The 27,990-nt window shown below is 45.4% G+C and overlaps 2 protein-coding genes across 3 annotated transcripts in view; both read right to left on the reverse strand.

The window, feature by feature from the left end:
* Nucleotides 1-7,686: 7,686 nt before the first annotated feature.
* LOC134444632 (proline-rich protein 12-like) lies at nucleotides 7,687-10,855 on the reverse strand. The gene is made up of 3 exons (XM_063193884.1): nucleotides 10,659-10,855; nucleotides 8,431-8,496; nucleotides 7,687-7,983 (listed from the first exon to the last, which is right to left on the reverse strand). The coding sequence occupies exons 1-3, from the start codon at nucleotides 10,774-10,776 to the stop codon at nucleotides 7,841-7,843; spliced, it is 327 nt and encodes a 108-aa protein (XP_063049954.1). The 5' UTR covers nucleotides 10,777-10,855; the 3' UTR covers nucleotides 7,687-7,840.
* Nucleotides 10,856-19,168: 8,313 nt separating this feature from the next.
* Nucleotides 19,169-27,990, reverse strand: part of zranb1a (zinc finger, RAN-binding domain containing 1a) — a 33,965-nt gene continuing 25,143 nt past the window's right edge. For both annotated transcript variants that reach the window (XM_063193893.1, XM_063193892.1), the window contains 3 exons: nucleotides 22,872-23,001; nucleotides 21,896-22,125; nucleotides 19,169-19,760 (listed from right to left, as the gene is read on the reverse strand). In XM_063193893.1, the coding sequence (XP_063049963.1) occupies nucleotides 19,542-19,760; nucleotides 21,896-22,125; nucleotides 22,872-23,001 (579 nt within the window). In that variant the 3' untranslated portion in view covers nucleotides 19,169-19,541. The remainder of the gene's footprint in view (nucleotides 19,761-21,895; nucleotides 22,126-22,871; nucleotides 23,002-27,990) is intronic.

Here is a 27,990-nt window from a genome sequence, read left to right on the forward strand (position 1 = left end):
GCGTCGCACCAACACGCTGAATGCACTAGCGTGCGATACATACGCTAAAGCATTATGACAGCCTGCCCAAACCTAATCTGTCGGTAATGAAATGTTTCCTAGTTGTACATTTGTGACCTGAGTGCTGTGTAAATCACTGCATATAGAGTATATTGTTTGCAGGGTATGTGTGTAGTTGCATGGTTCTTGTCAAAGTGTGTGTACATTGTTTGGTGTGATATTAAAAGCGTTAAAAAAATCATTTTCATTTCATTCATTTTCATTTTATCAATAAATTCACATCATGCATGCATGCTAAAGCCCCATCACAGTGCAGCCTATAATGATGTGAATATACTAAGTAAAATCAATCTAGGTATATTAATAATAATTTTTGCATAATTATACGGACCTACTGTATACGGTCTGCATAAATTAATCCAACGTGACCAATGCATCATTGTGACCAATAGAAGGTCGTAGCTGCCGACCCTGCTAACCAATAGCGCAGCTCTTTTACTTTGAGCCATGTGTCTTTTTCGTCCAATAAGAGAAAGGCTAGTCCGCGTTCTGGGCTGGCTGTCATTGCCTTTCATGTGGTAATCGCTAATCGTTGGGCCATTAACACCCTGCTGTGAGACCTGCCCGCGGCTCGCGATTCGCTTCCGGGCGAGTTCACTGTCACCAAAACTGTTAATTTTGATTCTCTCAAGCGCTCAAAATCAGACGAAAGTTAGGCAAGTCCGTGGACGATTAGGGACGAGTTCATTGTCATAAATCCCCCTTTTCGTGCTGTGTGTTGTTGCAATTTTGTTGCGGCATGAAGTGAAAGGTGCGATTTTGTTGCGCTTTTTAATGTGTTTCCCCTTGAAAGTAAAGGACACTGCCACATTCCAGTCCTCTGGTGATTTTATATTATTTCCATTTTTATATTATAATTTTGGTCCTTAAGCAAAGCAGGGAAGCGGCCAGGGCGAGTTTTTAGCCAGAATGTCATCGTGAAAAGTTCCATCTCTTTCATGCTGCCATTGACACCCTTCATTACAATGCTGTTTATGGCCGTTTGACTGTTTTAAATGTCATTACCGTTTCAAAGCATACAATACATACAAGTTAGCATGCAAACTTCGTATCATGTCAATATCCATTCCTGACTTCAACAGTGGATACATAATTAACTGTTATTATATGGTGTGACGTCATCGGTTGAATGCTCCATTTATTTCAATGGGGCTCCCAAATGTTCGCACGTCTGTTATTTTTCGATAACGGACGGGTTGGTCTATATCAGACCGCTGTCAATGGCAACAAGACTTTTCACTGCTAAAGCGACTTTTCAACAAGACTCTAATCAGCTGCTGTGATAGACAACACCTGTTGTCCTGGCTACCTAGCTGTTGCCTAGCAGTGTTCCACAACGGCACTGTTTTGTTTTGCGCAGCAACAATCTTTGACATGAAACACAATAATAAACTTAACATTAAATAGGCCTAAAGAAATGTCCCCGCCATGTGTGAATCATTTAAGTATATCCATATAATAAGCGGGTTAACGTTCGGCGAGTCGGTCGCTTTGTGGAATAGCAGCACTTCAGAGAGAACAACGTCGGGGTCTAAAGATTCTCTCTGTCGTGCTGCTATTCCACGGTAGCGACCTTCTCGCCGAACGTTAACCCTTACTTATCACTTGGGCCTATAAGTAGGCGGGCGGAATTAGGCATGTCCACCAAAAAAAAAAAACAAGCGAAAAAACCTGTGGAGCTCTGCATCCAGTTGAAGAGGGTGCGTGACAGGAACTCTTGTGACTGAAATCCTGGTTAATGTGAGTCGTCTGCTACACATAGCCTGCCTGTGTCTGCGTTTAATTTTCAAGCTTGTCAAAAGCAACACAAATAAAAGCAGAGGGAGGGGTCGCTTTCGAAAGAAGGCATAGTTTTTTTTTTTGTTCTCCCGCGCCGTCAGCCGGCTTTAAATTAACGGCTGATGATCAGCATTCAATGTAACGAGGATGGACTTCACATATTTCCTGTTGTGAAGGGTGCGTGCTGAATAATGCTCAGAAATTATATTAATTTTGGTGCTCTTGTGAATATAAAAGACGACGAGATTGTTATCTATAAAACACCACGTCGCCTGCAGAACGGAGGTCTCAGCTGTCAATCAATACAGTCAATCGCGCAAGGAAGAGAGAAGGAGAGGGAGACACAGAAAGTAGTTTTCCAACTTAGTCCCACAGCTTTCCAACGCTCTGGTTTTATTCATGTCCAGTGTTCCTTCAGTGCTCGTATCCAGCCATAGCCCAATTTGCGCGAAAGAGATTACTATATTGGCCAGGCACGCACGCAGCATTCACAATGAAGGATGGAAATTACTCCTTTGTTGTGGACAAGACATTTGCGCATCTCAATTCGGAGGGAAAATGTTGCCTTCTGTACGCGCACAAGTCAAACACCAAAGTGGTCCAGCAGGTGGACCGCTTTAGGAAAAAAAACACATCTTGTTGTAGGAGCCCTATACTTGGCGTAATGTAGATGACTGTCATGAAGTGTTAATTATATATTTATGTAGGCCTAGCACATTTTAAAATGTAGGTCTATTGGTTATGCTTATGCCAGACTAGGCAATGGCATACATTTTCCCTCCTATGACCATGCGAGCAGACGCGCAATGAGAACATGGCGTTTCCTACATTCGTATTTATTAGTTCCACCCCCCTTCACCTACAACTTTGTACATGCAGAGTAAAGTGCTGGGACTGATTGCTAGGTTACTTTTTTAATTGTATTTTTTATTGTATTATTTTTTGAAAGGAAGTTGTCGACGTCAGTGAAGTCAGCGCAACATGGATTGGTTCAAAGTGTTCAAAGTTGCGGGAAATCGCGGTGATTGGTTAAAGTTGCGCTCTCGCGCAGAATTCGCGGGAATTCATTGAAGTTGCGAAAAACGCCGCGATCGCAACATCGCGATTTCCTGGAGGGACTGGGTGTTGCTCTGTAGCTCATGAGAGCAAGGAACGGGTCAGCCTGCCACAGGATCTTTTTAGCTGTCTGTACAGCTCTCTCAGCCTCGCCGTTGGACTGAGGGTAGTGGGGACTAGAAGTGTGGTCATATGTTTCAGAGAAGGTTTTGAATTCTTTAATCACAAACTGTCCTGCGTTGTCTGTGTAGAGCTCGTCCCCAGATGTTCTTCAGACGGGCACAGGTGGTATGGCTGCTCAGGTCTGGCAGGTGGGCGATCTCCAGGTAACGAGAAAAATAGTCAATAACAACCAAATAATGCTGTTTGTCGTACTCACATATGTCTGCAGCGATCTTCTGCCACGGCCTGGATGGTAGCTCGGTGGTGATCAGAGGCTCCTTCCTCTGCGTCGGTCTGGTTGGCAGGCATTCCGGGCAGTTTGTCACCAGGTCCTGGAGCTCTCTCTCCAGACCGGGCCACCACACGCTCATGCGTGCCCTCTCATTGCAGTTGGTGATGCCCTGGTGCCCATCGTGCAGACGGTTGATGATGTCCTGTCTCATGCTGTGCGGGATGACGATGCGGTCACCATACAGCACCAGCCCTTTTGAGACAGAGAAGCCGTTTCTCCACTGGTGGTAAGCTTTGGCTTGGATCGGAACACTACTCACGTGGGCTGGCCAGCCTTGTGCCACCAGGCTGCTGACCACCTGCAGTTCGTAGTCCATGCTTGTCTCCTGCTTGATCCTCTCCAGCTTCGATGGGGATACTGGCCAGGCGTGGTGCGCTGCATTTTCAGAAGCTGTCACATCACAGATTAGCTCTGACACTTCACTTTGCCTCTTCACCAGCCCCATTGCCACAGCCACATTACGCACAGCTGCCCCGAGTGCTTGACAGTGGCGTCGAACCTCCCCAGACAATGCAGCCTGCCCCCCGGGCTCTGGAGAGTTGTGTTGTTCCTAGCTAACGCTGGTGGGTGCTTCAGTCGATGGAAAGTCTGTTCTGATATTAAGGTGGTGTCGGCCCCTGTGTCGATTTTAAACAGTACTTGTGTCTGGTGAACTTTTAGCTTTACTGTCCATGGGGAGGTGGGATCGGCAACGTATTGTATTTGTATTTCCCCCAGAAAGTGCTCACTTGCCTCGTACTCTGCCCCATAGTCTGCTGTCCTGATGTTGACCAACTCGTTTACTTTTGTTGACCGACACACTGCAGCGAAATGCCCCACTTTTTGACAGTTACGGCACGTCGCGTTTATCGCTTTACATTGGCCCTGTGAAAAATGGTGTTCCTTTCCGCATCTGAAACACATTTTCGGCGGTTGGGAGCGGTTGGTCTGCTGCCTCCCTCTCGAGCCGGACTGGGAGTTCGGTGCTCGAGCCTGCCTACTGTTCCTAGCAAGTTCGCTCAGATAGCTAGCCTCGGTAGAGCTAGCTTTAGCCTGCTGGCTAACTTGACCCTTGATTTGCTCCGATTGCGTACCATCTCAACGGCCATATCAAGCGTTAGGTCGGCTGTCAGTTGCAGTTTTTCGGACAGCTCTTTGTCTAATATCCCTATGACCAACTTGTCACGGAGGTTTTCGGTCTTAACACTCCCAAACTGACATGTTTCCGTCAACTCGTACAATGTCCTTATGTATTCCTCAGCCGATTCCCCCTGCTTCTGCCCACTTATGTAGAAACGGGCTCGCTCGTGAATAACATTGACTTTCGGCACGAAATATGAGTTAAGTTTTCCCAACAAGGTCTCATAATCATCCTCATCTTCATCCTCTTCGAAAACGAATGTATTAAACACTTGTTCAGCCTCTCTTCCCAGGGCGTATAGCAAAGTGCTCACCTGCAAGGCACCACATTCGTAGTTCATCTTCGTTGCTAGCCGGTATCGCTGAAACCTTTGTCGCCACTCTGGCCGCTTTTCCGGATGAGTGAAATCCAAACTTTCGGGTGGTTGAAACTTCGCCATGTTCGACTTTTACTTCTGACACCTTGTAGTATTTTCCTTGGATAGATGAACGATGAAACCTCTTGGAGGTTTATTTGGCGAGACCAAAACACACAGCCGACTCCTATCGCAACTGTAACACTAGGTGCGATCGAGTTGTCGTCAACAACGCATGCATGCGCATTTAGACAGCAATGCACCCTGGATGAAAATGCTGCATGACGGTTAGATTTCCTGTCAAACTTCGAAATTTCAGTGATGTTGCGTCGACGAGGTGACATGTCACATGGTGTCAAACTATTGCGGGATGAAAGCGACTGCAGTCAGATCTTGCAACCTCTGCAGTTACTTATCCCCTTCAACGCTCGTCTGTGGACTGCCTCCGAGGTCACACGCCCATGAACTGGTTGGTCAACAACTCACTCACGTGTGTATTTGGGTCTTGTCTCACACCTCCACACAAGTTTGCGCAGGTCCCCACTTCAGCTCCTCCTCACTGCCTGTCCCCCCACTCCTCACACGTGGTGTGTTAGTAGAGCAAACCGGTGCGAGCTCATCGTCTCGTTCATATTTGTGGCCGACTGTAAATGCGCTGTATTTAATAACACCCATATCGTGACAACAAGTTCTCGCTCACGCCCTTCGTCAATGTTGATCGACAGCAACAAAGTCGTATGGGGCTATTAACTGTCAAAACCCTATCCTGCATGCGCATGTCATTCGAAGTTACAGTCTAACAATGTGTTGGCGCATGCGCAATAATAGTACATGACTTAATCATGACACAATAATCCCTTTTCTGCAGGAAAAAGCTGGCGGTGCAAAGTTAAAGTCTACGTCGTGGTTTTCTATAAATTGTAAGATTCATGAGCTCAACTGAAACAACTGTTGGCGCGGACTTCTTAGTTCCGCATTTTGCTCCAGATGTTTCGCTTTCATTCTTCCAGCCAGTAGGAGATGTGTTGATGTGTGGCATCATGGGTAATGTAGTGTTAATGTGTGGCATCATGGGTAATGTAGTAAGAGCCTACTTGAACTCAGAAACAGCTGGCAGCAATTGAATACCAGGTTTCTGCGTATAATAAGGTGCGATCGAGATGTTGTCAACGCATGCATGCGCATTTAGACAGCAATGCACCCTGGATGAAAATGCTGCATGACAGTTAGATTTCAAGTCAAGTTTTATTGTCAATTTCTTTACATGCACTGGTCATACAAAGAATTTGAAATTGCGTTTCTTGCTCTCCCATGCAGACATAGACTAATCTAGGTAAGGACATAGACAGTATGGACATAGACAGTACTCATACATGGACATAAAGGGCCGTACACACACGTCGCTGCTATTTACTCGCTACTTGCTCACTCGCCTACTTGCCACTCGCTCTGGGTGATTTTGTTTACTGGTTGTCATGGTTCCCGCTGTCCGCGCCAATAACGTCCGTACGAAACAAAATGTAGGCCTACGCTGTTTAACATTGATCGTGTGCTGTGCACAACCATGCATATGAGCCTTTGATGGTGTACACACGTGTATTTTCCACAACACTTTTAACCAAAGCGTATGGCGTGCAGAAATTGGGTGGTCAGAACACCACAGGGGCAACGTCACCTGTCAATAATCTGTATTCTGCATTCCAATTGGTTACTCGCTTAACTCGCGTCGCTCGAAGATAAAATAAGTTTATCTTGGAACCCGCCCACATCGCATCGCTTGTACTCTCCTCACCTACTCGCCAGCGAGACTCGCTGGAACACGTAGACATTCTATTGACTTCATCCGCTGAGCGAGTAACTAGCAGCGACGTGTGTGTACGGCCCTTAAGACAGTATGGACATAGACAGTGCTCATACAGACATTTAAAGTGCAAGACTGGACAACAGAAGACTTGTAGAGAACATACATTAAGAGGAGGTATTTTGTTGTGCTTTTTCTAAAAGTCCTTTATAGCGTTCTGACATAGTAATAGTAGCATTTGAAGAAAATAAATAATTAAAATAGGTTTATCAAATACACCAGCAGCAGTATGTGTGTGTGTGTGTTTAGTGCAGGTAGAAAGTGCGGTGTGCGTCTGTGTGTGTGTCTGTGTGTCTGTGTCTGTGTATGTGTGTGTGTGTGTGTGTGTGTGTGTGTGTGTGTGTGTGTGTGTGTGTGTGTGTGTGTGTGAGTATGAGTTGTGTGTCAGTGTGTGTATGTTTGGGTTTAGTGCAGAAAGTGCGGTGTGCTTGTGTGTGTGTGTGTGTGTGTGTGTGTGTGTGTGTGTGTGTGTGTGTGTGTGTGTGTGTGTGTGTGTGTATGTATGTGTGTGTGCATGTGTATGTTTTGAGTTAGTGCAGGTTGAAAGTTCAGTCACAGATGTAGTAGTGCAGGTGGAATGTTCAGTCGCAGATATGGTGGTGGGGATGAGGGGGGGAGGGTTGTCAGTGGCCTGGCTGGCTAGAGGCTGACAGTGGAGGGAGAGTGGGTTGAGTGTTCAGTATCTTGATTGCTTGATGCATCGTGCTGCTTGCAAGCCTGGTGGTACGGGAACGGAGGCGCCTGTACCTCTTTCCAGAGGGCAGGAGGCTGAACAGTTTGTGTGCAGGGTGGCTTGTGTCTTTGATGATCATCAGTGCTTTCCGGGTGAGGCGTGCGGTGTAAATGTCCTGCAGGGAGGGGAGTGGTACTCCAATGATCTTCTTCGCTGTGTTCACAACACGCTGGAGTATCTTCCTGTTTTTCTCCGTGCAGCTTCCTCCCCACACTGTGATGCAGCTGGACACGACGCTCTCTATGGTTCAGCCATTAAGACTCAGAGAGAGGAATTCGTATTTAACGATTTAATGTTAACGTAGTTGACAATGGAATTGGCATAAGTAGACAGAGAGAGGAATTCGTATTTAGCGATTGAATGTTAACGTAGTTGACAATGGAATTGGCATAAGTAGACAGTATTTGGCGGAGGTCCAATCATCAGCCCGGGTCTTGCGCTGGCGGATCCAGTAGAGCCTGCCGTAGCCGTGCAGCAGGAACTGGACCTTTAACCCCCCGGACAGGAAGACTGGACCCAACTGGTGGCGGTGGGGATGGAGGAGGAGATTTCGGACCGGCCATGCCTAAAGCCAGCAAGAAGGGAGAGTTAGACATGTCGCTATAAAGGAGATGGCAGCCGCTGATTGGCTCTGCGAAATGCACAGGTGATCTGAGTCTTCCTGGCAGAACTAACGCAGGCTACATTTCAGCCATTAAGACTCAGAGAGAGGAATTCGTATTTAACGATTTAATGTTAACGTAGTTGACAATGGAATTGGCATAAGTAGACAGAGAGAGGAATTCGTATTTAGCGATTGAATGTTAACGTAGTTGACAATGGAATTGGCATAAGTAGACAGTATTTGGCGGAGGTCCAATCATCAGCCCGGGTCTTGCGCTGGCGGATCCAGTAGAGCCTGCCGTAGCCGTGCAGCAGGAACTGGACCTTTAACCCCCAAAACTAAAGAGGGCATGCCGGATTTTAATACTGCCGATGGAGATTGAAATCCTGAGAAAATAACGCAACTTACCCCCAAAAGAGAGAACAAGGAGAAGAGGAGACGCATGACCCACCGTAGGCGACGACTGGAACCCACCTACAGCATATGAGGAGGACAAATAAATGAGACAAACATGAAACACTGAAAAACCATGGGCAGGAACAGGCAGGACCCTGCGGCCACATGAAGAAGTGGACATGGAAATCCCCGACACCACCACCAGTGGTTGCAGCTTGGGCACTTATGCACTTTTATAGGGCGCCCTCACGGAGGGCAGTACATGAGACGCAAAGCAAGAGCCCTCACAGAGAGTGGCACACTTGTAATAACCTATAGCATGGGCCATTCGATTAGAATTTGCATGGGCCACATTTCGAAACCGTGAAATAAGATAACTGACGGCCGTAACTAACGTGTGGTAAAGACCGCTTGAGTACTTGTGAGTTGTAAAGTAGCACCCGATTGCAGTGTATATTGCTACAGCTGGGGCCACTTGAGCATGAGTGAGTAACGCACCAGCGAGGCGCGGGCTCCATTATGAGGAGCAATCACACGAATGCGCCACGCGGGGGCAGGAAAAGACTAAACGCACAGACGAACGGAGCTGAGAGAAATTGACGGACGAGGCAGACGGACGCTCTCACAAAGAGCAGTGCGTGATACTCTTAGTCGGCGCAGCGTGCGCGTGCCTACGAAGGAAGCAGTGATTGTGCCTCGTGGGAGCAGTGAAATAGTAGGTAAACATACGTTCGAAACAGAAGGAAAATAATGGACAAAGGGAGACAGACGCTCTCGCAGATGCGATAATCCCGACAGCCGTGTACTTGGAACATGCAGCGTGCATTCGCCAGTAGTTAACCTAGAACGAAAGAGCATGGCAATTATCAACGTATCGTTTTGATGTGTGGTTATTCACACTGAGTCCCGGCAATGGACAAAGCTAATTAGCATGCCAAACAGAGTGAGAGAAGCGTCGGTGCTAGCATGCGAAATCACAGCACAAAGTCTCTGAATCATGAGCGAAAAGCGGTGCGTGCTACATTCACAACTACGAATATTTTAAGTCATTTACCTAGAAACCAGAGTACCCACATCAATAACCGCATAAATCCAGACCTCAAGTTATGCCAAAGTATTTTCAAGCGTGAAACAACGAAGGCAGTTGACCAAGGCGGCAACGGCAAGGCCTAAATAGAAGGACTGAGGGCCATGTAGGCCTATCAACCGCGGTACAAAAGCAACAGTAAAACACGAAAGCACAAACATTAATATGAAATACGGTATAGCCAAACTAAAAGGTCAATGAATCAAAGTCAAGACAATAAATAGCCTAGAAATAACAAAGATATAGCCGGTTGGTTCACATCATTAATCAGGTAGGCTTAATGCCACTGCGCCAGCGAAGAACTCCACCAGCACTACTCCAAAAAACCCTGCACGTACGCGAGTGTGAAGCCAAATGATGCACAGCATGGGCAACGTCACCGGAAACAGATAATTAAACGGATTATGCAAAATGTAGCAGGTCGACAATTGAGCCACTCCCATAGAGATGACGAACCGATCCTTAGGAACGAGAACCTCGTGGGAGAATTGCATGACTAAAGTAGAGGCGAGAGCCGACTGTAGTAGGCTACACATAACACGCCGTAAAGCACAACACATTGCCACCACGCCACGAAGGCTACAGACGAATGCACGAACGATCAGTCAATGGACAACCAAATGAACCAGTTAGGAATATGTTAAGTCGGCAAGGGTCGCAACGCGACCAGTAACACATTAAGGGGAGCACTCCACAAGTTAAACTAAGCGGTCAGAGAGGAGATAAAACAGCGGTAACGGGAAACGAGACATGAGAAGTAAACTGCATGACTATAAACTGAGAACCTATAGCAGCCTAGGTTGATGAAAGCAATACATTTTAAACGACGATGAAAGCAACACATTTTAAACGACGATGAGAGGCACGCCTCGCTGACTTACGGCACATGTGATCACAAAAAGCACGCGCTGCCAACCTTACTGTCCCTGCGGGCGTCCGAATTAGATGTCGATGTGATAGTAGGACTAGAGCACACGGTGAAAGAGAGAAAAACGTAGCACCAGAGAAACCCCGACATGTAATGAAGACGCCGAAGCCAGCTTCCTAGACATGGCGAGATCCTAAAACTGACTTGAAATAAGCCTCGAGAAGAAGCGAAACGGCACGACAGCCTTCGATTAACAGCGTGAATGGAGTGATGAGAGATAATAACCATTGATGCTCCTGAAACGACGATAAAGGAAACATTTAACTGCAATAAACAACGTTTTGGCGCGCGCAGATTTCGGACCGGCCATGCCTAAAGCCAGCAAGAAGGGAGAGTTAGACATGTCGCTATAAAGGAGATGGCAGCCGCTGATTGGCTCTGCGAAATGCACAGGTGATCTGAGTCTTCCTGGCAGAACTAACGCAGGCTACATTTCCTCTGTAGAATGTTGTCATGATGGAGGGTGTAGCATTTGCCTTCTTTAGTTTGCGCAAGAAGTAGAGACGCTGATGGGCCTTCTTCGCCAGTGATGTAGTGTTGGTGGTCCAAGAGAGGTCGTCGCTGATGTGCACTCCAAGGAACTCACACCCCTCCACAAGTTTGCGCAGGTCCCCACTTCAACTCCTCCTCACTGCCTGTCCCCCCACTCCTCACACGTGGTGTGTTAGTAGAGCAAACTGGTGCGAGCTCATCGTCTCGTTCATATTTGTGACCGACTTTAAATGCGCTATATTTAATAACACCCACATCGTGACAACAAGTTCTCGCTCACGTGCATCGTCAACATTGGTCAACAGCAACGAAGTCGTATGGGGCTATAGACTAATAGACTGATACAGGCTAGACTCTAACAGCCATTGTCATAGGCTACAGACAGCTTGGGCAATACAGTATTTCTGGTTATATACAGTACAAATGCCCTTTATGTCTCTGAAACATCAAAACTATTCAACCCCTTACTCACATACTTACAGGGGTTAGACACAATAATGGAAACACCTGTCATTTTAGAGTGGTCAAGTGGACCAGCCTGTCAGTCAATCAATCTTCATTAATTGCACATTGCACCAGATAAAACAGTTACATACGCACCAAGAATTTCTACTTTTTGAACTAATACATGTCACCCATAATGTTGTGTGTGTAACAGGGCGCACTGCCTGTTCAGTAAGGTGTGTCCCTCAGCAGTTCCCATACCCCCATGACGTCACGGGACTCAGGTAGCCGCTCAGTGGCTAATCCGTAATTGGTGGCTATGCCATTGTTTTATAAAATCAGATGAATTAGACCGGCTCTTTGGAGCCTTCCCGGTGTGCCGGTATTCGCTGATGATGCCCGGTGCCTTTGCTACTGGTGCAGCAAGGTATGTGTGATCACAGTTTTGTCTAGATGACTGCAACCAGCTAGAGCTGTGTATTTAAACATATATTGTTCATTCTCAGGAGCCAGAGTTCCCGTGGCGTCTAACCCCAGTCTTGTGGCTTCCCCCCCTCTCAGTGTTGTGGAGACACCTCAGAGTACGTCGAGGGTCTCTGTGGGCAGACTGCTTGCGGCAGCTGCTCACCGCTGTTTTGCCCATAGCCAAAATATTTTAGCCTTTCTGTTTGTTTGTTTGATTTTCTTTTGCCTGTCCGCCGCTTCCGCTTGTCACATTGTTATTTTACGGGGTTTGGCTGTCACAGTTCTAGGCCTGTAGGCTGCTCTAGTCGGGCCAGCGCCATACAGTAGACTAGTAGTTTGAGTGTGATTATACAGATTTATTCTGTGTGTAGTGGATATCCACACTTATTGTCATTTAATCACGTACATAGCGTAGTGAGCCTATGAGCGTGTGTGTGTGATTGGTGTTTACCATAGGCCCTTGGATTCGTGCACGAGTGGTGAACTATTTTATTCTAAGCCTGCCCGGCTAGCCTGGCTCGGTGAAAATCCTGTGGCAGCCAACCCCGTTCTTCAGCATTACTGTTTTTATCCCAGCGGCGCAGGGTTTTAACTGTTGACTTAAATTGTATTAATAAAGAAAAGATTGTTATTCCTTTAAACAAAGGTACGTCTCTTGTGCATTCTATCCGAACCTGTTGTGCCTTATTGGTTGGAATCAAAATATATTCTGGGGTGGCAGTCCCCCAGTGGCGTAGTCGTGCAATTACAAGTATCAGTTTCATTATTATTTTGGGAAAACTAACATCTAAAGGTCCACCTTACTACATGTGCATTGCAGCATTTTGAGGGAAACTGTGCTCTTAAGGGGGATTCATACTAGTCGTGAGTGGTGCTAGTGTCACAGGTAGGGGGCGTGCATGTTTGTAGGCGGCACCCCCTTTGGTTACCATTATCTGGAGGAGTAAACCAAAACACACCAAAATATGCAAGGACACAGGAAATCAGTTTTAGAATATTTATTATTTACCTACAAGAATATTAAAATAAAAAAGGAGTCCTATGTCTAAAATCCCGTTCCAGGCCCACCACCCCAATGTAAAGTTCAAGGTCCCCAAAGTCAGCAATGATACTTGCGCGGAAGGATTACCGTAAGTCACTGGTTGGTCTGCGCACAGAGGATCTTTGGTAGGGCTACTGTAGACTCGGCTAGCATGGGGCTGCTGGGGTAACACACGTGAATCGCACAGCATCCCAGTCACAGCAAACGATAGGGTGAACGGCAAAGCACAGCACAGCACAGCACTCGGTGAGGTCAATCAGGAGCAACCGACGCAGCCGCGGTCACAGTAGCAGGAGTCTGGCAGTGCAGCTAGCAATCGCTGGTAGTGCAGCAAGCAGTCTCTTGGGCCGAGAGAGAGAGAGAGATAGGAAGAAAGAGCGAGTCAGGGCGAGAGAGAGAGAGAGAGAGAGAGAGCGACAGAGGTGAGAGCCAGGAGCGGCTAGGCGTCTGGGAGGGAGGCTTCACTTCTGGAAGGCCGTGGCGGCCAGGCACCAGCACTTAGCTTCGTGGGGTAGTCCATCACCCCCTGGGTTCTCCATTCAGCGACCATCGATCATGGCAATATGCCGTCGCGCTTCCTCGGAGCTCATTCCGTCCGTGCGATGCACCGGTGCCGTCTCATCCATGCCTGGCCCCACCCGGATACCGGTCGCGGCAATACCCCCTCCATCAGCCGGCTCCTGGCTACAGCGGTCGCTCCTCCATGGCTCGCCCTCTCGCCCGGCAGTCTTCCAGCGTTGCTCTCCCGGCCTCTCCTCCCATCAGTCTTGAACGTTCCGTATAAAACACATTTTCCCCTCCCCGTTTACCAATCACATTTCCCCAAGGCAACCGCTGTCCACCTGTAGCAATTAACGTAATCATTACGCCCATTTCATTCACAGTAAACGGATGGGCCGTGTGTTTACATGTCGCGGTGCCTATTAAAAAGGGCTCCCCTGGGAACCGATTCCAAAGTTTTTCGTTCTGTCTTCCCTGTCAAAGTCACCCCCGTGACACCAGTCTCCTTCATACTTCACTCACGACGATGGCGCGCGCCGTCACGTGACCTAAAATTTCGACACGCCCCCCGTCGTAAGCTCAAAATTCGGCGCGTGTCGCCACGTCGTGCACACGAGGATTTTTCTAACTTGTCGTGCGCCACCAGCGACCACGCAGATAGGCAGACAAAGCAGGAGTTGTGAAGAGAGGCTACAACTACTGTAGGCTACTACAGAATGGATCCTGCATCATTTTGAGGATAATAAAATGTCAGAGAGTTATTTTGTCTTCTCTCTTAAATGTTGTTCAGTGAAACAATTGTTTACTTTGTTCAGAAGCACGTTGTGTTCGGCGATCTATTTATAAATTCTGCCGCCAGAACAATGCTCTCACATGGTCTTGGAATTATCTGGCAATGTAGGCTACAACAAAAAATATATGTTTCAATGTGGTAAGTCACAAGTCAGACGTTCAGTAGCCCTACAGCAGCCGTGTTTGGCTTTCTATTTTATACATCAGTAGAACTCACGCTGCGAGTTGCGAAAAATACTGCCGTTTCTCTCATGAACAGCAGAGGGCACTTCCGACAATGCGAGCAAGGCGCTTTTGAAGTATGAATAGTCTGTCGCAAGTGATGACGTCATTAATGGTTCTCGCGCCACTCGCGACAAAGTGCGCACGTGAAGTATGCAGAGCCCTTTACTCTGCTAATTGAACCTTCACATTTCACCTTTCTGGTGTAATGTGCAACGAATGAAGATTGGCCAACAGGCTGGTCCACTTGACCCGTTAAACTTCCCACATTAAAATGAAAAGAATGTTTTCCATTATTTTGTCCAACCCCTGTATATTAGCACCTGTACCAGAGATTTTATTGGGAAGAGGAGATAGGTCAGTTCTGTAGACGTCCATAGAAATTAAGGGTAAAGATTCGTAACGCAAATATGGCGTCTACCCCGCACATCTCCCGCCTTTCTGCTAAAAGAGCCAATGTGCCTGCTGAGCTGCGTTGCCATTGATCCAATCATCTGGCTGCATCGGCGCACGCGAAATGTTGCGCATGCTCAGTTATGAAAAGTCGTTTCTCTCATGCCGTTATGGAACTACGGCGCCTGCGCTCTGTCAAAAAAACGTGAGAAAAGTGGCTTAAAAAGCTTTGTTTCGACTCGTATGACACAACCAAGCAGTCTAGATTGATCTGTTTTTCACAGCGGTTCACAGCCGCTGGGTTCCCTCCCGCAACTATGCTGCTCATTGTGGCCAGAAGGGGGAGCTCACTGCAACTATGCTGCTCATTTAGGACTGGGTACCGAAATTCAATTCTTTGATGGAACCGAATTAAAAGCTACGGTTCTACTTGGCATCGAAACGTGCCTTGTCTGTCGGTTCCACGTTTCGGTTCCTGAAGTCTGACTGTCAGAGCCATCAAATGTGTGTTTAAGTACACTGCCATTTCAGCCAATCATAAGTGTCACAAACTGACCACGCTCCTCCTCTTCCCGTTTCGCACCTCATTTAAACGATTGATAAGACAGCTGATTTTCAACCAGCTGATTGTACTATTGAGAAACAAAAACATGCCGTCGAAAGCGTGGCTATATTTCAGGAAAGTAGATAAGGAAGGAGCGCGCTGCAATATCTGCGATAAACTAGGCTATCATGCAAGAATGGCAATACATCCAACCTGTTCAAACACCTGCTCTTGCATTCGATTAACTTGCGTGCAGAGAGTTGCAGCATCTTTACAACGGCAACACCGTGAAAAGAGCTAACTTAGAAAGAACTGGTCTTGTGTTGGGGACGTACAAATGTAGCCTATTTAGACCGTCGGTTTAATTCGAGGGAACAAAGAACACAGCGACAAAAAAAGATTTCCTCTCTATCCGGCTGGAGAATAACGCCATTTTACTTGAAGTAGCGGCCGCTTAAGGTTAAATAACTGTGGATTGAAAGAACATAAAAACGTTCCGTAAAAAAATGTAAAAAGCTAAGAATCTCAGCTTTCGAACAAGCCCTAACACATGTCTGTATGTCTAGGTTAAGGAGATCGCTGGCTGTTAGGAAAAAAAATTACGAGATAAAAAAAAATGGTTGGAAAGCGCTATTTTTCACTTGCAACAGCTGCCGCTTACAGTTCAATAACTTTTGAATGAAAGAACATAAAAACGTTCCGTAAAAAACTGTAAAAAGCTAAGATTCGCAGCTTTCGAACAAGCCCTAACACATGTCTGTAGGAGAAGGAGATCGCTGGTTATATATATATATTTAGGCCTATATATCGTTTAGGACTCTTTAGCTTAGATTCACCATGGCGTGAAAGCAGTGTTGTCGCGGCTACTTGCAGCAGCTGATCATACGGCCCAGTTCTAGTCCCTGTATGGAAATGCGTGCGAGATAGCACCATCGAGTCCCCGTCAAGTTTCATGGATATTTATGAAGCCTAGTTGAGTTAGAACGGTTCTGCAGAACCTAGTAGAAAAGCCCCAGCTGTCGACAGACTGGGTAGCGTAGGCAACATTAAAAAATCATGTCAGGCACGGTTGACATAGGATTGGTACCAGAAGTGAAGTTGCACCGTACAGCAGAACAATTTTAATCAGACATGAGTACATTTATCAGTATCAAAACCGTTTAGCCTATTATACTTGCCAAGCCATGCTGAGAGGACAACTTGCAGCATGCAATTAATCATGAATGCTGTAGGCCTAGAATTAAATGCCTTTAACCACCATTGCTTAAGTCAGGATGAGCGTCGCCTTGTGGCAGGCAGGGAAACTCATGATTTACAGACCCGTTACGCCATCTACTGGCCACTTTGGGTAACTGCAGGTTTAATTCAGGGTTTCTAGGAACCGAAAATGGAACAGTTCTGGTACCGGAACCGAAACGAAGGAACCGGAAATGGAACCGGAACCGAAAATTGTCAATCAATACCCAGCCCTATGCTCATTGTGGCCAGAAGGGGGAGCTCACTGCAACTATGCTGCTCATTGTGGCCAGAAGGGGGAGCTCACTGCAACTATGCTGCTCATTGTGGCCAGAAGGGGGAGCTCACTGCAACTATGCTGCTCATTGTGGCCAGAAGGGGGAGCTCACTGCAACTATGCTGCTCATTGAAACGGTGCTGCATATTACCAAATTTATATACCATACCATATATACCAATTTCAGGAATATTTATTAAATAATAAACCAGTATTTACTAGTATAACCAAAGTACGGTAAGTTTTGCAGCTAAAAATCTGTATTTCTGGAAATTCAAAATGGCGGACCATGGATTTCCCCCTCTTCATGTACGAAAAGTGTAATTTCCAAACTCATATTGAATACTTAGAGTTTGGTGGTGGTGACAAAGGTAACATGTGTGAATGGGCAGCATGAATTCTGGAAATAAACTACAAAAAATAATAATAATAACACGGTGTACCTTTAATCCAACTACAAACCTCCATTTTTGTAGTTCAATGGCCATTTTTTATAATGTGTTTCAATGGGAGAAAAGACTACACACTAGGCTACCTGTCCTCCAGCTCCGCTTTCTTCCTCCTCACCTACTGGCCCCATCCTGCTCACACACTACTACAGTGTTTCTCAACAGGGGCCCTGTGGCCCCCAGGGGCTGTTAGGCGTTTACACCAATTGGGTCTTCAAGTTACCGGTAATTTTGCTGAGATGAAGAAATAGTCACTGAGCAGGACCTGCTAAACGTAAGCACAGTTACTGTAGACTATGTGAAAAATACAGAAACAGTAGGAGTAAAGTACAGTAGGATAAAAGATTACAGTAGGATAAAAGTAATAATAATAATAATAATAATAATAATTTTAATAATGAGCAGTGCCAGTAGGATAGAAGTGATGATATAATAATAATAATAATATTAATAATGATAATATTATTATTAATAATAATAATAATAACGATAATAGTAATAATGAGAAATGAGAGGTTCCAGGAGGATAGAAGTGTTTGTAATTTAATGTTAATGCACTCTGCAGAAGCTCAATGCATTTGGTGTCAGTTCCCTCTGTGGCCACACGAGGGAGCACCAGGTCATAACGTCACATTATGAGGTACTAGAGAACACCTTGCTCAAAATGTCAGTAAACATGTACAGTTGTTTTTTGTTTTTTTCTCACAGCAAGAGTATGTATTTTTGTGCAACATAAACATTTGTCAAGACTGAATTAACAGAATCACAAACGGGGGAGGGGAAAAAAGAAATCAACAACAGGAGTCAAACGGGGGAAAAAAAAGGTAAAGTTACATGTTTCTCTGATGCCAGCACTCTCTAAACAAACAAATAAATACAGTCAACAAAAATCTTTTAGAAGGCTTGCAACAGTGGTAAACAACAGAAACAAACAAAACCCTTGAAGAAAAGCAAGTAAAAAGGGATGGTGTCGTGTCGTTGCCACCCCGGCTTTTTATTCATACGCTGTGTCCCAGACGAGGAGCCGCTTAGTGCACGAGTGGCCGTCAATCTCGTCAACGGGAACGTCTTCACAACAGGCCTATATATATATATATATACCTTCCAAAATGGCTGTAAAAACTGTGTGGGATGAATAAAGTCTTCTGTTATTTTATTTCAATGTAAGCACTCTGCTTTAGTTCTAGAGGCCAACCTGAACCTCCACAGGAGAGAAATCAGCATCATCATTAAGGGAGAAAATGTGCTTTTTAAGTGCCCATAATGTGTCTCCTTTAAAGACCTCTTGCTAAGAATATCACACAGTGCCCCTTTAAAGAGATCTTGCTCTGAATATTGAGTAACACTTTACTTGACGCCGGTGTCATAAGCATGTCATTACAGTGTCATAATAGTGTCATGACAGTTAAGTCATAAACATTATATCCATGTCATAAACATTTTATGACTGTTGGCCTTAAGTGACATTCGGTTATGGCAAAGACAACCTTGGGTAATGTTTATGACACATGCATAACTGTGCCACGACACCATTATGACACTGTAATGACATGCTGATGACACCGGCGTCAAGTGAAGTGTTAGCGAATATTACACAGTGTCTTCTTTAAAGAGCTGTTGTTTTCTCTCCTCTCTGCTGGTAGCATTGTAGTCCATCCTCCTGACACCACATGCATTCTTGATGAAGAGAATCTTACACATTTGAGGAACAAGGGAAGAGAAGGGGAGAATATACATATTTATATATGCTGATTCATTTCTATACAGTTTAACATTTCCTCAAACTAGAATCCTGTTTTTTTTTTTGTCCTCAGTCGTGTGGTCCGGTCGAGTCGGGGCTGTTTGCACCGGGGGGGCGGGGGTTTTAGGAAGGGGCGGGGGGGTTTAGGAAGGGGGTTCCATGTACTGTTCCAAAACAGATTCTGTTATTCCCAGAAGGGTGATCGGGCCACACACGTATGCCAATCGGGCCACACACGTCACGTATGCCAATCGGGCCACACACGTCACGTATGCCAATCGTTAGGATCCGAGTTTGTATTAACTGGAGTGTGTACTGCATGCATGTTGGTGCAGTCTGAATGCTCGTCCTCCTCATATGTCCTCTTCCTCTTCCTCCTCCTCCTCCTCATTCATCCTCGTCCTCGTCCTCCTCCTCCTCATTCGTCCTCGTCCTCCTCCTCCTCCTCCTCCTCATTCGTCCTCGTCCTCCTCCTCGTCATCGTCCTCTTCCTCCATCCTCTCCTCCTCCTCATTCGTCCTCGTCCTCCTCCTCCTCCTCCCCGTCGGAGAGTGTTCCGCAGGGGCGGAGCTGCCGGTAGCCGTCTAGCCACTTCTCCAGCATCTGGGTGACGAGCGGGTGGTGTCGCCGCCGGCAACTCTTCTGCATGGCCACCAGCACGCCGCCCTCCGTCACACAGCAGTCGAGCCACGAGCGCAGAAACCTCTCCTGCTGCTCCTCGTTCCCCATCTAGACACACACACACACACACACACGCACGCACACACACACACACACACACACACACACACGCACACACACGCACGCACACGCACGCACACACACACACACACACGCACACGCACACACACAGGTAAGTATTGTATTCTATAGCCCCGGCCTTTTCGACTCGCCCTGTTAGAACGGGGCTGCGCTCTGCTGGGGCGTGGCTTCGGTTTTCTTTTTGCATTTACTCCACCCAGGGCTGCACGATTATGGAAAAAGTCATAATCACGATGATTTTGGTCAAAATCATAATCACAATTATTAATCACGATTATTGATTTCTGCAGATTTTTTTGAAAATTATAACAAGATGAAATATAACCAAGAATGAATTACATACGGGATGAGCAAAATAAAATGAATTGTAATAATTATGTAAAGGCAATAGCATGAAACTTAAGTGGACAGATTTCAGGCCAGAAACACCAGCCTGTCAGTATGTTCTGGGTTCAAGGACGCTCTCAAAAGCAGGTCACTATTACCACGATTAAATCACGATTAAAATCACGAGTTCGATTTCACTGTGTTATCACGATTTTGATTATTTTTCGATTAATTGTGCAGCCCTAACTCCACCCACACACACCCATCATCAGCTCAAACAGGGCCAAAACAGGGGCGATTATAGAATCTCCACAGACGTGGTTCGAGGCGTGCGGAGCTAGTTCCACTAGGCTAAATGTTGCCCTGTGTTAGGATTTACCGGCATGTGCAAACATCTATCCCCACCCACGCACGTAAAAAAAAATCAACATGGCTTTTCTGTCGGCAGTTTTTACAGTAGATTAGACATTAGAAAATTGGTCAATCATTTAAAGTAACTCCAGTCCTTGGCCAAGGAGTTGTCAAGGATTTGTTTCTTGTGCTGACGGCATTCGGCTATCGACCGATTAAAAAAATGTAGGCCTTTTTTTTTTTTTAATGACTATTTCCATGTGGGAAGCTTCATGCCTTCTCCTCGTGAGAAGCCGTTTTTACGGGAGAAATAACTTACAGTATGAACACGCACCATGCAAAAAAAGTCACAAGGCACACTGGCTAGCATTAAATTAAATCCTTTTCATTGCACATCTTTTCATATGGGAGGTCTCCGTAGCATAGGACAGGTTGCTTTTATTCTGTGTTCATAAACTTTAGGTCATTTTTTTCTGGCCGTGTATGGGTTTACATTTGCTTCCACATTCCTGAGCCTCTGCACGGCCGTCTTATGCTTCTGAAGTTCAGTAGGCTGGTATTAGAAGTGTGCACGCTGTGAGGTAAACATCTCACAGAACGTAGTTTTAGACGACGGGATGTCTGCTATTTATTTATTTTTTAAGAAAAGCTGCCCTCAGCCTATAAAAACCTAAATATCTCAGCTTCTGAAGCACATACAAATATGCACTAAGTTGCATTTTAACACTAAGACCATCAATCTTTCATTAGAATGTGTTCATTCATCTCAAACAAACAGAGATTTCTAATAAAGTTGTCTCAAATCTCATGAGCCTGAATGTTGCGTAATGCAGCTCCAGGCCCCAGGGGGCAGTGTTGCGCAACGCCACATCAGGCATCAGTGGGCCAATAGACAGTTTTGCAGTGGTCTGCGTCTCACCTCTTCAGCGGACAGGAAATGGAAGTTGCATCACTAGGAGGGCGCGGCCTGGCTACTGATGATGGAGTGTTAAGGTGGTTTGCAGGCTAATTAGTGTAACAATGTAGTTTGGAGTGTTAAGGTGGATTGCAGGCTAATTAGTGTAACAATGTAGTTTGGAGTGTTAAGGTGGTTTGCAGGCTATTCGTGTAACAATGTAGTTTGGAGTGTTAAGGTGGTTTGCAGGCTATTCGTGTAACAATGTAGTTTGGAGTGTTAAGGTGGTTTGCAGGCTAATTAGTGTAACAATGTAGTTTGGAGTGCTAATAAGGGCTCTAAATTAGAATCTGCCAAACAGCCAAATGCTGGTGAAAGTGCAGCCAGTTACTAGCCACTTATATCCATTAGTGAGTGTGTGTTTGGCTAGTAAGATCAACATCTACAAGCCATTTTGGCTGCTGATGATAAAAGTTCATTCAGAGCCCTGGTGCGGATGACGTAGTTTTGGGATGGTTCTGTGTCTCACCTCTTGAGCGGACAGGAAATGGATGTGTAGCAGCTTCCTGTCGTTGTCCACCAGCGGCAGGAAGGTCACGGTGACGTCGTCGTCAGTGTTGAGGTTGGCGCCCGCGCCGCGATTGTCGAAGCCGTCGTTCTCCATGGCGACCAGAGCGGAGAAGTGGCCGCGCGTGTAGCCCAGAGCAATAGGGCTCTTCCAGCAGAAGCTCTGTTCCCATAGCAACGGCAGGTACACACCTAGGAAGAAACCAGACGTTAGCACTATTCCCATAGCAACGGCAGGTACACACCTAGGAAGTAACCAGACGTTAGCACTGTTCCCATAGCAACGGCAGGTACACACCTAGGAAGAAACCAGACGTCAGTACTGTTCCCATAGCAACGGCAGGTACACACCTAGGAAGAAACCAGACGTTAACACTGTTCCCATAGCAACGGCAGGTACACACCTAGGAAGAAACCATTCTGCGCGCGTCTTTACATGTCTCCGATAGAGGCGTGTCTCACTAGATTAGGAAGTGGTGCCCATAGCAACGTACCAAGCGCAGTGGTCAATCTACTTTCTCACAAAGCCTTAGATCAACATATTAATAAACTAATACTTAAATGCTGGTAACCGAGTGATAAGCGGAATAGCGGCCTTCGAGGTGTCCTGATATCAAGGGAAAATGGACTTGGCGAAGCGAAATGTTTAGAACGCTCCGCCTCGTCCATTATTTCCCTTGATATCGGGACACCTCGTCGGCCGCTATTCCATACATAGTTCCAGAACCAACCCAGTCTAGCTGAATAGTTCCTGTCTGTCTGTCTGTCTGTCTGTCTGGTGTGTGTGTGTGTGTGTGTGCTCCTCACCTTGGAAGCGCGTGTATCCGAGCGTCTCGTCTGTCTGTCTGTCTGTCTGGTGTTTGTGGTGGTAATGGTGGCGTGTGTGTGTGTGTGTGTGTGTGTGTGTGTGTGTGTGTGTGTGTGTGAGTGCTCCTCACCTTGGAAGCGCGTGTATCCGAGCGTCTCGCCGCGGAAGCTCTTGTAGTACTTGACTGCGTAGACGATGATGGGCCGCCGCAGGATGTGCGCCAGGACAAATATATGGGTTTGCTCCAGACTCGCCCCCGGCTGCAAAACACAGAAGACCACAGAGGACACATGAGGACACAGGAGTCGCAGTGTGTGTGTGTGTGTGTGTGTGTGTGTGTGTGTGTGTGTGTGTGTGTGTGTGTGTGTGTGTGTGTGTGTGTGTGTGTGTGTGTGTGTGTGGACACATGATTCGCAAGTCGTGGGATACACAATAAAGGGACACAATCTTTTTTTTTTTTTTTTACTTGATTTACTTGAATGGTGAACTATATCAAGGAGAGCATATGAGGTGACAAACAAGAATATGAATACATGTCCATCACTGCACACATGAGGGTCATATAAGTACTATGTGTTTGATGATCCCACCCCCTTTAATGAGAAAGTGTATTATTCGAATGTCAAACGTGAGGATTTCTGCCCCAAAGAAGCCTTTATAGTGTACACATACCTGCCAACCTTGACATTTTTTTTGAGTAGCAATTTATCGTGGCGCGGCAATTCACGGCGCAACAAATACCTCCAAGCGAGAAAATGTGGTCAACGCAGTGCGATACCATGGGCCGCCGACGGGCCCATCTGAGAGGCTACTTTGTTTTGCATAGTCTGCCCTACACCTACGAAAATATGGGACACTTCATTCAGGCAGGGGGTGTAGGGGTCCTCCCCCAGAAAAAAAATGTTTTTCTTAGATGCAATTTCCTGCATTTCAATGCATTTTAGCTTAACAACCCGTGTATCTGGCAAATAGTTAATTTCACCAGATTATCTTGCTCTTCACTTTCATGGAAGATGTTTTTTTTTTTGTTTCACACCATAACACCAATAAAATGCTATGATATAGAGTGCTGGAATTCAGGCCTCTAAATTAACGTTATTGATATGGCTGTTAATCTTACTAGTCAAACATACCGCCAGTCTGGCTAGTAAGTGGCTAGTAAGTTACCCTGTACCAGCCAAACAGAGCATTTGGTCACTTGGGGGGTGTTAAGGAGCTGGAATCGAGAATGTGTGTGTGCAGGGCTCCAGAGTGCGACCAATTTGGTCGCATATGCGCCCATTTTTCTCAATGGTGCGCCTAAAAAATATTTTTAGGCGCACCGGTGCGACCAACCATCAGTAGAACAAAATCAATTACCAAACAACCGTTTTAATGAACATAAAATGAATGGTCATTCTACAGTAGTGACCCATAATCACACAATAAAACGTGTCGATGCGGTCAACTCCGCTGAACTACCGGTAGCTTTCTCCCCCTTCCTCGTTCACAGGCAGCACGACGTTTCAGAATAGAATGTTCGACTTCGCTCAACTATCCGAGTTCACATGTGCCAGCGAGTTTTGTGTTCTCAACCAGGCGAGTTTTGCAACAGACGAGAGAGTTACAATCATGTAAACACGAGAGTCACAATCACGGGGGAAAACTAAATGGCTTGAGCGGATATTAAACATCCGCACAAAAACGCAGACGGGTGCGGATAATTGCCCGTTTCAGCCGCGTGCAGAGCTGGCTAAACAAGGTGATGCGCTAGTCTGTCGGGACTTCTGTGAGAGTTTTTTGATAGCGACTAGGGCAGGCTACATACTGCCTATCGGTCGGCAAGGCATCGTTCATGCACCTCGAGACAGCACGACAGAGAGAGATATAGAGACAGAGTGAGCGAGCGAGCGCACTAGTGCTGTCGTGTCTGTTCGTAGCGCTTGCTAAGATACCACAATCATTATGCAGAGGGAGAGCGCTCAAAAACGGGGAAATAGACAAAACCCAATTCACCTCAGATTCCACTGTAAACATAGGCTAGGCTATTTGTGTCTAATGATTTTAAAAATCATGACATTTTTAGCAGGGTTTGTTAAAAAAATCTATCCATCCATCTATCTATCTTCATATTGTAACTCTGTGCTTGTGCTGTGTGCATAGCCTTATTGCAGAAAAAGCTGGTATGTTTATCTTACTAGTCAAACACTACTGACTAAAAGGCTACTAATTTGGTCTTTTCTACCAGCCAAACTGCTTGTAGCCAAGATGTGTTAGTTAGTTAGCCTACTGTCATGTCTTTTATAAGGAGCACATTTGGAAGACTAGCCTATAGCACATGAAAGGCTCCAGGTCTTTTAAAATATAGCAACAATAATAGAATAATAATAATAATAATTATTATTATTATTCTATTATTGTTGCTATTTTTATTGCTATTGTTATTATTTTTAATTATTATTTTTTAAAGCTGAGGTGCGTGTGTGTATGGGGTGGTGAAAACATTTGGGTGCACCTAAATTTTGTGCTGGTGCACCTAAAAAATTTTTTTAGGCGCACCAGTGCAACCAGTGCAAAAAGTTAGTCTGGAGCCCTGTTGAGGGTAACGTCGCCCGGCAGTCTTTAGAGCGGATGGTACACCCAGGAAGTCAAAGACAAGGAGTTGTAGATGATGGGTTTTTTATTTTGTAGAACCCAAGGAAGGCCTCAGAGGCAGAAATCAAAATAAAGGTAAATGATAACTAAACTACAAACAAAAGAACTGAAGAAAAATATGAACAAACAAACAAAGACGGTATGATAACCAAAGCAAAGATAAAATGACTAGATACAGTCAAATAGCAAACTAGCAAAATCACATTGCTGTCAATGTTCGCCTTGGAGCTCAGAGACTCATGTCTCTCCATCAGCAGCTCTCCTGGCCAAATGAAACACTCACCCATTTGAACACCCTGGTCACATGACCTTAATTGGAACATACCAATCTGCACAACTACTACAGGGGTGTCAAAGGTGATAGGCACCATAAATGCTTTAAACAGCTTCTAAACATAATCATTTAAACATGATATAAATACAAATTCAGTAGAAAATACACCTGCTATGGTTTGACTAAGCAAACACAAAACCTTCAGCCTAACTATGTTAAAACATTCATCCGGTCCACTTCCTGGAAACCGGAGGTTGACAGGACATTTAAACGAACCCAGAGCACTTAAGACTCTTTTAGACAATGAGGAACTCACCATGTGCTTGGTAAGTTAAAACGTTTGCTCTTCAAGAAATCTTTTTAAACCGTTTTACTTAAATCTAAATAAACTCAACATTACAAATAAAGAAGGACCTGTGTGATTATTTCAACTGCAACCAAAAAGAATGATTGAATGCTTTTAAACTGTAAGGGTTGAAACAATGGATGATGAAGCTATAGCATTTTACAAACTCACTGCAGCGTTGGATTTTAAATGTGCACACTCAACTACAGGAGAGTAATGACTGAAACGTTTGATGAATGAAATGTACAAAGTATAATGCTCAACCGAAGACACAAAACATATTAAGTAAATGGCATGCAAGCAAACAATTCTCCTTAGAGCAACTCTGAATGTTCATGGAGTCTTTACCATTTAGCAGCACCTGGCTACAGTGACGGCGCATGGTTGCCCCATCACAGTATGAAATTGAAGCATTTGCTGATTATGTTTTTGGCTGTAGAAGGTAGGGAAATGCATGATTTGATTATATATGAACAAATATTTTTATGAACAAAAAGTTGAATTGCAATGATTCTTACTTCATCTCCCCCAATATGAATAAATGGTGATGTCACCTACTGCGTTCTATAACAATGCAAGATTCTACTGTTCCATATTTTATTGAATGACGCCCAGAATTCTATAGAACTTTCACTGCCCGAACATTCCCGTCACACCGGTGTAACGGTACACTCTTAATAAATGGTGATGTCACCTACTGCGAAGAAGTATCAGCAGATTGTAGAGAAAAAGATAAAGACAGGTGCTATCTAGGCTAGGATAATATCAGGTTAATATTATTACCTTGGGGGCTAACATCAAAATCACACTTGCATTCATTCAGTACAAAATGCGTCATGTAGTGGCTCTACTGTGGGACGAGGGCTAATGGCCATTGCTCTTGGAACTTCCACCGTAACTTTTGGGGCATGCACGGCACGCTTCTTTTTTTACTTCTCTACATAATAGGCCCATCTGCCCTCATTTGCCGCCATGAGTTGGCTATTGTTCACTGTTCGGCACATACATGATGATAGGAGAATATATTTTATTAATAGATTGCCATACGTGATTACGGATAGTTCTAGTCGTGGAGTCATGCATATTTGGTATGACGCACAAGACCTGTTACACCTGTTCACCGAGTGGGCCACGACTCCAGTATTCCTATGTCTTTATACGGTGGCATGGTAGATTATGGATGCACTCCGAGCACAACCGTTAGAATCATCACTTTATGTTCCCCAGTTAAAATCATCCAACGCAAAGGGAAACCAAATTTAGTTCGCTGCTAATCTGCTAATTTATAGCGCAGTAATACAGTCAGCAGTCGACCACATTTTCTCATTCGGAAGTAATCTCTTTTCGGTCCAATATATATTAAAAAAAACCACCAACAACCACGTCAAATACGGTGAAACATTGGGTGAACCATTATGTTAAGGACGACAGACCTCGGCCTTAAATTTATTTTCATAAGTTTACGGATTTAGCAACTGGACGCAATTCACTATTCCCATAGAGGCTACCTTTCTCAAAGCCCATTTACCTTTGAAACGGTGATTTTGACGGTGCTCACTTGTAAAACTACAGCGACAGTACCAAGATGGATAGGCTAATATATGATGACAGGAGGAGGACACTTGTGTCAGATTATAGGAGTAAATTATCCAGTCTCTCTGCTTGTGTGTCTTCGAAGCAAACTTACTATCGGCAGCTGGTACCTCGACTCGAGCGGAGCGCAGCACAACAAATGAAGAGATGCTGCAGCGTTCATCAAAGACCTCTAAACTAGCGCTCTGATTGGTCAAAAATTTTCCCCCAGACGTTCCTAGCCAATAGGAAGGCCAGCGCGAGACAGTTGCAAGCAGAGCCATATCTACGGCTCTGTCTGGTTGCAAGTCTACAGAGAAATGTATAAGGGCCCGTGAACACACTTTGCTATTGGTTTTTCCCGTATTTTGAAGTGACAGCGCCGTAGTTTGATGTCAAAATCCGTATCTGCTACACAAAATG

This window comes from Engraulis encrasicolus, unplaced genomic scaffold, assembly GCF_034702125.1.
Source record: "Engraulis encrasicolus isolate BLACKSEA-1 unplaced genomic scaffold, IST_EnEncr_1.0 scaffold_63_np1212, whole genome shotgun sequence".
Taxonomy (NCBI): domain Eukaryota; kingdom Metazoa; phylum Chordata; class Actinopteri; order Clupeiformes; family Engraulidae; genus Engraulis; species Engraulis encrasicolus.

Bases quoted from the DNA above. Each gene is read 5' to 3' on its own strand.
- LOC134444632 (XM_063193884.1), bottom strand. From the start codon at position 10,776: ATGTCTAACTCTCCCTTCTTGCTGGCTTTAGGCATGGCCGGTCCGAAA. The intron at 8,497-10,658 runs GTTATTATCTCT...CATATGCTGTAG, and splicing joins TCGTTTCAGGAGCATCAATG to GTGGGTTCCAGTCGTCGCCT. The intron at 7,984-8,430 runs GTAAGTTGCGTT...TGCTGGCTTTAG, and splicing joins CCTTGTTCTCTCTTTTGGGG to GCATGGCCGGTCCGAAATCT.